Genomic DNA, 8,292 nt, shown 5'->3' on the forward strand with positions numbered 1-8,292 from the left:
CCGAAAGACACAGATAACGAACTTTTAAGTTCAAACCATTAATAATGTATTACAAAACAAGATCAGATAATTCTAGGATTTCACTCAATTGTCTACATTCAATGAAATGGAAATGTTCTAAAAATCCAATTTGATTTTTTCAATTCAACAACTACTCTGGGGAACTTTTGTCATGGAACTTTTGTCATAAAATTCAAAAAGATTAACTCCAATATTTTATTAACTCCAAACTCCAAATTCAAAGTTTTGTGGCGAATCACATAAGTAGGTAGAAATCCTTGTTAGGTGTATCCATTATTTTATATATAACTTCAGATTTCAAACTTTATGTAGGACCCACCAAAAGGATACATGAGAGTGCCAATCAGTATCATACACCTACCCTTGCATAGGGATACAAGAGTACTTAAGGAGCTTTCCATATTCCTAAACAATTTCACCATGTGGTTTATTGATTAAGAAAACCCCTTTTTTGAATGTATATATATATATATATATATATGTCAGGGGTGAAGAATTCCTGATGTGAAACACAAATTTGTTAAAGCAAATGATTTCATCAATAATCTTTATAAGAAATTGAACCTTATCTGGTCATGTGGTTCCAGCACCTAGGCATAGATGGGGTGAAATTATTACCCCACGTACCCTTGTGAAATATAAAATACTCACTCTCTGTTGATGTCCATGCACTTATTCTCATTGGCCTCCGCCCTGGTGCAAGGGTCACGTAACCATGTAGCATAATCCTTATTAGGCTCCATTTGACTTCAGACCTCCCATAGACTAATAGTACTCAATGAAAGGCTCATTAGAGGACTAACCAGAAAAAATAAGACAAATGTTCTCATATGGTTATATGGTTGCTTAAATTACTGAAACACACTTACTATGTATTCCATTGATGGAAACAACCCTTTCAAGAGAAATGGCATATGGGTCAAGAGTCAAGAAGTATAACAACTGTGAAGGGGATTGGTTGAGTAACTGACTTGATCAATACTTTTGGGTAGCCAACTCCAGCTGTTTGATGGAAGAAATGCTTCTTCCAACTCATTTGAAGATTGTTTCAAGGACTTTTCTCTACGTGTTGAGATTAACTATGTTGTCATCCAAACATGGGAGAGGACTAGGACTTAGCTTTCTGATGTATATATATAGTGGGAAGATACGGGAGCTCTGTACAAGTACAGGTTAATATTGTTGTGCACGTAGCTAGAATGGCTATGGAGAAAACGCTACGTCCATTTTTCTTGCTGGCCTTTGCTCTGCTTGCTTCTCTGTCTTCTGCAGCCTTAGTTGAGCATACATTCCATGTAAACATGAACCTCTCTCTCTCTCTCTCAATGTATGACTTTGTATTATCAGTTGTCGATCTCCAACACAATACCTTTGGTTAGTCGGCCAGCTAACCTTGCTAGCTAGTAGGCTTTCTTTAAAAATCTACTTATCTTAAATATCCTATTTCACCCGAACCAACAGCTCAAGCTCTTCTGACCCATCTGGAAAACTGATATTTAGCTGAGAATTCCCAGCTCAGCTGTGACTCAAATGATCGGGAGAACTCTCCCCATTGGGTCAGTAAGGGCTACTATTGCTTCTGGAAAGAGACAATCCTCTCTCTCTCTCTCTTTTAGGTTTTCTTTGAAGTCCTATCGTTCACTTTCTGTTAAGACTCAGATAGAACTCACCTTGCTAGGCCATTAAGGACTTGGGCATCCTCTTCTTAATGGCTAATTTTTACGAAGTTCACAAATGCTATAGAAGTATAAGCTTAGACTATTACGCTGCACAACTTATACTAACTGATATTGTCATTTCAGGTTGGGAACTTGAGTGTCCATCGACTGTGCCAGGAACAAACAATAATTGCAGTGAACGGGAGCTTGCCTGGCCCGACCATTCGGGTTAGGGAAGGTGACACACTCGTGGTTCATGTCGTTAACAAGTCACCCTACAATCTCACCATTCACTGGTAAATTTAGTTCTCAAGTATATCTCTTTGGAAGCTAATCCTTCACTAATTCACAATAGTATTATTTTTTTGATAAAAAGTTTATTTTCAAGGTTCACCTACTAGTCAATACTGTGATCTTTTCATCACATTTTGATGTAACCATTAGGCATAAACACTATATATATATATATATATATATATAAATAGGGAGAAAGAACTCTGTGTAAGTCTAACATTTTTCACGCCAATAGACATCCCCTTTTTTTAGGCTGATTGTGAAAAGATGCCCATGTCTCTTGAAAATATAGGTTGTAGCGTGGAGAATGCTAGACAGATAGAGTTCCTCATCCCATAAACATATATTCATCTTACAAATGCAAAGGTAGCTCAAGCATAATTGCCTACACCGAGTTATCCTCAAACCACTTCTTTCTTCACCAATGGCCATCATATTTCAACTTGGACTGGTGTTGGAACTGGAGTGTGAATCAGGTTCTCGTATGAGAATCATTCTCGTATAGGCTGATCCACATAGATGGAATCAACCACATAGTTGATTGTTGGATGGATTCCATTTATGTGGATCAATCACGTGCGAGAATGATTCTTGTACGAGAACTTGAGCCAGTTTCATCGGAATAGTGAAAGCCATTTTTGGGTCAATGATTCAATAGTTAATCTTATTTATTTATTTTGAGTCAATGATTCAATAGGTAATTTTAATTGTGCTTATCATGATGATGGATCTTTTCTGACTTGTGAGGGCCCATGCAGGCATGGCGTGTTTCAACTACTCAGTGGATGGGCTGATGGGCCTGGATATGTGACCCAATGTCCAATTCAACCTGGAGCCAGCTACACTCACAAATTCAACATCACTTGCCAAGAAGGGACTCTTTGGTGGCATGCTCATTCATCTTGGCTCCGCGCAACTGTTTACGGTGCACTCATTATTCACCCGCGCGGTGGCCGTTCTTACCCGTATGTCAAACCCTACAAGGAGTTCCCAATTGTCTTAGGTAATATCTACTATCGTGGGCCCTAATTTCTCCAGGCCCTACCAGCCAAACAATAAGAAAGGAGTCATAATCTATACCTAAAATGCTGCCTTGAATGCTCACTGCAGGGGAATGGTGGAATGGCAACGTTGTTGACATAGAGAATGAAGCTCTCACCCTGGGAGCTGCGCCAAACGTTTCTAATGCTTTCACCATCAACGGCCAACCTGGCGATCTCTACCCATGTTCTACAAAACGTAAGTAAAAAAGATTTATGTAATATTTTTTGAGGGTTTTCTTCTACGGTCATTATATCTCGTAAAGTATTAGGGCTGGGTTTGGTAGACATTCAACTTCAAAAACATCATTTTGTGTCAAAAATAAAAATTTCATCTGTGTCAAAATGCCATATAAAAAAAAAAGTGTTTTATGAACTTGTTTCAAGAATGATCACCTTAGCTGTTCACTTTTTTTACTCTTTTTTTATTTTATTTTATTTTTATTTGGAACGAAAGGCTACGTTTGGTAATCATTAAGTTTCAGAAACGACTTTTTTTTTTTCCTTTTCGTTTCAAAAAAAAGGAAAAAAACCAAATTGACACCAAACACTTTATTCCGTTTTTTTGTTCCCATAGAACGGAAAAACGCTAGAAACGTTTTTCTAGATGACTACCAAACGTAGCCCTAGCATTTTTTTTTTCCTTTTCATTCTAAAAAAACTGAAAAATACCAAGGTGCCACCAAATGCTTTATTCCCTTCTTTCGTTTTCATAGAACAAAAAAACTTTTTTTTGAATGACTACCAAACATAGCCTAACACTTCACCATTTACCACATGATGGAACATGAATTGATCCATACAACATCTAGGAGGACCCATTATTTACTAGCAATCACATTAATTATGAATGATAAAGTTTTTCATTCTTAAAAATAATCTCTACTCACACTCTTTGTTCAGATACCCATAAGCTTAAGGTGGTGTCCGGTAAGACATATCTCCTGCGTATAATCAACGCGGCATTGAATAACCAGCTTTTCTTCAAGATCGCCGACCACAACTTTACCGTCGTCGGCGTTGACGCCACCTACACTGAACCATACTACACCGACGTCGTTGTGATCGCACCCGGCCAAACAACCGATATCCTCTTCAAAGCCGATCGAGCTCCGGGAACATATTATATGGCAGCTCACCCATATGCTAGTGCATCAGGTGTATCGTTCGATAACACGACCACCACCGGCATCATCCAATACGAGGGAGCCACATCATCAGTTCCCCAAATGCCAATCCTCCCACCTTTCAATGACACATCAACAGCCCACGAGTTCTATAGCAACCTAACAAGTCTTAAGCAGGGCCCACACTGGATCCACATGCCACAACATATAGATGAGCATATGTTTATAACTGAGGGATTGGGTCTCTCCCCATGTGGAAACAATGCCACTTGTGCGGGACCCAATGGGTTGAGGTTATCTGCTAGCATGAACAACGCTTCATTTCAATTGCCATCCAAGTTGTCCTTATTGGAGGCACATTATAATAAGGTGAGTGGGATCTACACCGAGGATTTTCCTAGTAAGCCACCTATGGTATTTGACTACACCAATACAAGCCTTGGTTCCAATATGACATTGCTATTGACGGAGAAGGCAACACGTGTCAAGAAATTGAAGTTTAATGCGACGGTGCAGATAGTGTTACAGAATACGGCCTTACTTGGGATAGAAAACCATCCTATTCACTTACATGGTTTCAACTTCTTTGTATTGGCTCAAGGGTTTGGAAACTATAATCGTATCAAAGATGCAAGAAAGTTCAATTTGATTAACCCACAACAGCGTAACACAATCGCTGTTCCTGCTGGAGGTTGGGCTGTTATCAGATTCCAAGCCAATAACCCAGGTAAAGTTACTAAAATACCCATATCCTTGTCCAAGCTAAAATTGCAAATTTTATATGGATTATGTCTTAGAGCATGCCATCTTGTTACCACTGTTACTACTTGTTTTGACCGAAAATGACCTTGGGCTGAAAGTAATATTACCTTGGTAGCATGGATTTCATCAACACAAAGATTGACCAGGTATCAAGATTGGACTATGTAGATAATAATCCAGATTGCTCAACACAGCCAATCCAAGATGCTTAAATCTAGGGGTGAAAGTTTGACCCTGACAACTTGAACCTGCCCTAAGCCTAAACAAGGCTTGGGCCAAGTTTTTTGACCCTGAGGGCAGGTTAGGGTTGAAAAAAAAAACCCCTAACCCTAGGTCAGGATTGGGTCGAGCTCAAGTTGAGGCCTCAGTTCGGCCCAAGCTGACCCAACCCAACCCAACCCAAAATTTAAATCTGAATTTTTATATTAGGATTTAGGGCTTCTATTGATATTTTATTTTTCTATAATTTTTTAATGTATAAGATATGAATGACAAAAACAGGTCAATCAATGTTAATCCAACCATTAAAGAAACCAAAGTCAACTCAACCCAGTCCTGATAGGGTCAATCAGGGCCGGGTTGGATTGGTATGAACCCGACAAGGTTGGGTTTAGACATAAACCTAACAAAGTTGGGTTAGGCCTGGATTGAATTTTGAGGACTTAGGGTTGGGGTAGGATTTTAAGAAACCCAGCCTAACCTGACCCTATTTCACCCCTACTTAAATCCATGCTTGATAGAGTTGGATGGGAAAATCGGAATCCTATTTATATATGTATTCTAAAAAAATTATTAGTACCAAATCGTGTGCCTCTAACCCAGATACAGGGGTGGCAGAAAGACCAATTGGATGGCTGTGTATTTAATATCCATAGTTAGGTGGAAGGAATACTATGACTAAACTCTGATATGTCTTTCAAAATCTGGTTCTACAGGTGTATGGTTTATGCACTGCCATCTCGACGTACACCTACCATGGGGCTTAGCTACAGCATTTGTTGTTGAGAACGGGCCCACGCTGTCGTCCACGCTTCCTCCTCCACCACTTGATCTTCCTCAATGTTAGAACTTGTAATAGGAAATCTTTAAACTCATTCTTACTATTATTATTTTGTCTTTTATTTTTTGATAACAATTCTTACTATTATTTCTTGTGATCAATAAATAGAATTTTAAAGATTGAAAGGAAAAGCTTTAAAATTTTGTTAATTTGCTCTCAGCAACAACACATTATCATGAGATAAATTTTCACGCCTGGAGTGTTAATTATGAAGAGAAGAAATTCTTTTTGTTAATCAAGAACAATTTTTTTTTCCCCTCTTTTCTCAGAGAATGATCCCTTTCATTCTTCTATATATTTTCTTCATCAAGGAAATGTAAAAGAAATTTATCCAAAAAGAAGGGAATTTAAAAGAAAGAAATGTTATTTATCAAAAGAAAAAGAAATGTCGTATGTTTAATGATGGGTTACTCTGGACTTGGACTATTGAACTTGATGAAGGTTGCCATCGGTGATAAGATTCTATCCATGTTGATGCCTCTACGCATGGTCTCATTGGCCCCCATAATGATGTAGGAGCCACACGAGTAGGCAACAATCTCTTGTCCAAAAATATTACATGTTAATACTAATGGATGAAAAAAGATTAGAGATAACCCCAAGGGGTTAGAACAGTTGGCTTGAAGAGGACACTGTACTCCGCCTCAGGAAGCGAGGTCCTGTGATCAAACCTTCGTCATTGCACCTAACTTCTTGGGGCAACCAAACAAGAGTTTCTGTCTCGGACTGACCCGGTCCTATGTAAGCAGTATCACAGTGGCCCCAGAGATTAGTCAGGTCAAAGATTCGGAAACCTTGGTTATCAAAAAAAAAAAAAAAGATTAGAGGTTAGTTGCACTCAGATACAAGGGCACACGAAATTACTATCCCACCCCCTATGAATAAAAAATTTCATTCAAGTTGACGCCCCTATTCATGGTCTTATTGGCCCTTGCACTGCTGCTAGGGCATGTGACTAGGCATCAATCTCTAGCCCCTAATTATATTGTTGAAATTATGAATTATAGGAGAGTTTTACTAACAATCAAACAGGCATGAACACTAGCTATGGCAATCAAACACTTCAATAACATCAGAATGATAGCGGTGTTGAGTCATGCTACTACTCCCTCGCGTTAAGATCATAGACGCATCTATGGGTGAAAAATTGGGTCATTGCAAATCAACCAAGATGAAATAGCCCCTTAAACCCCACCAATAAATGTTGAACTCTTTTTTAGGCCACTTCAGGAGTCCAAGAGAAACTTGACAAAACAACAAAGGATTCCTTAAACTTAAAAAAATGTAGACGGAAGGAGCAAAACCCAAAGAGTGGTTGCAGAAAAGAGTGAATGCACTTAAAAGTATATGCAGTAAGAGTTGGATGCCCTTTACTTATAAAGAAGAAGTGCCTCCTCAACATGTCGATTCAAGAGAGCCAAAGAGTTGTGTCTCTCATACAGATGCTAAGAGATTTGGGTCATTTCCAGTTGACTATCGGCTATCTCCAAAGTCACAAGGTTAAAAAACTCGCTGCCACAGGATACTTCGTTTGACCTTTAGTCAGTTGACCACCCACCATGCATGTGAATAAAAATCAATCATGAACATATTTTCATAGAAACAAATTATGGGAAGTCAAAACCTTAGTGGATATACATTGACGTGTTTTGAACCTTAAATTCATTTAAAATACACTTATTTTTACCTCGTCAAGATTCAAAATGTTGGTCAAGCTAAAAATTAAAATGTTGAGCACATTCGAACTAGTAAGATGATTTGCTGCAAATATATTTTGAACTTCAATTTACACTAGGTCTGATAAGCTATGCTACTAAGTACAAGTGAAGCAAACTTCTTCAACCTTTTTTCATCTATATAGCTGGTCGACTTATCAAAACACATCCAACCTCTCGACTCTTCTAATGTCCCTTCCAAATATATGAAAATTTTTCATTGTTCGTACCCAAATCTATGAATCATATGTGTTTAGATAATTCACCCTTAAATTTTTAATCAGAGGCGACCTTACCTAATACAACTACTGAGGTCAACCATAGTGTGCACTACAATTAACACAATCTCACAATTTTTGAGCAATGACTACTGAAGAGTTTTAAAAACTCATCATCATTTGTGTCTCTTGTAGATATTCTCGGAGAAATGGGTCATTGTCAGTTGACCTTCAGCTAGCTCCAACAGTCACAAGGTTAAGAAACTAGCTGCCATAAGAAACTTCGTCTGACCTTTAATTAGTCGACCACCCACCATGCATGTGAATAAAAATCACGCATGCAAAAATTTTCATGAAACAAATTGTGGGAAGTTAAAACCTTCATAAAATCAAATAT

General features: G+C 38.3%; 1 protein-coding gene across 1 annotated transcript; it reads left to right on the plus strand.

Annotated features, from left to right (window-relative positions):
- The first annotated feature begins 1,198 nt into the window (after nucleotides 1–1,198).
- Nucleotides 1,199–6,049, plus strand: LOC122088699 (laccase-7-like). Its single transcript, XM_042658017.1, has 6 exons — nucleotides 1,199–1,316; nucleotides 1,824–1,975; nucleotides 2,732–2,976; nucleotides 3,084–3,212; nucleotides 3,917–4,867; nucleotides 5,838–6,049. Exons 1-6 carry the CDS (start codon nucleotides 1,221–1,223, stop codon nucleotides 5,966–5,968), a joined length of 1,704 nt encoding a protein of 567 aa, XP_042513951.1. The 5' UTR covers nucleotides 1,199–1,220; the 3' UTR covers nucleotides 5,969–6,049.
- Nucleotides 6,050–8,292: the final 2,243 nt, after the last annotated feature.

The sequence above is a fragment of the Macadamia integrifolia genome, chromosome 9, assembly GCF_013358625.1.
Source record: "Macadamia integrifolia cultivar HAES 741 chromosome 9, SCU_Mint_v3, whole genome shotgun sequence".
Lineage (NCBI taxonomy): Eukaryota > Viridiplantae > Streptophyta > Magnoliopsida > Proteales > Proteaceae > Macadamia > Macadamia integrifolia.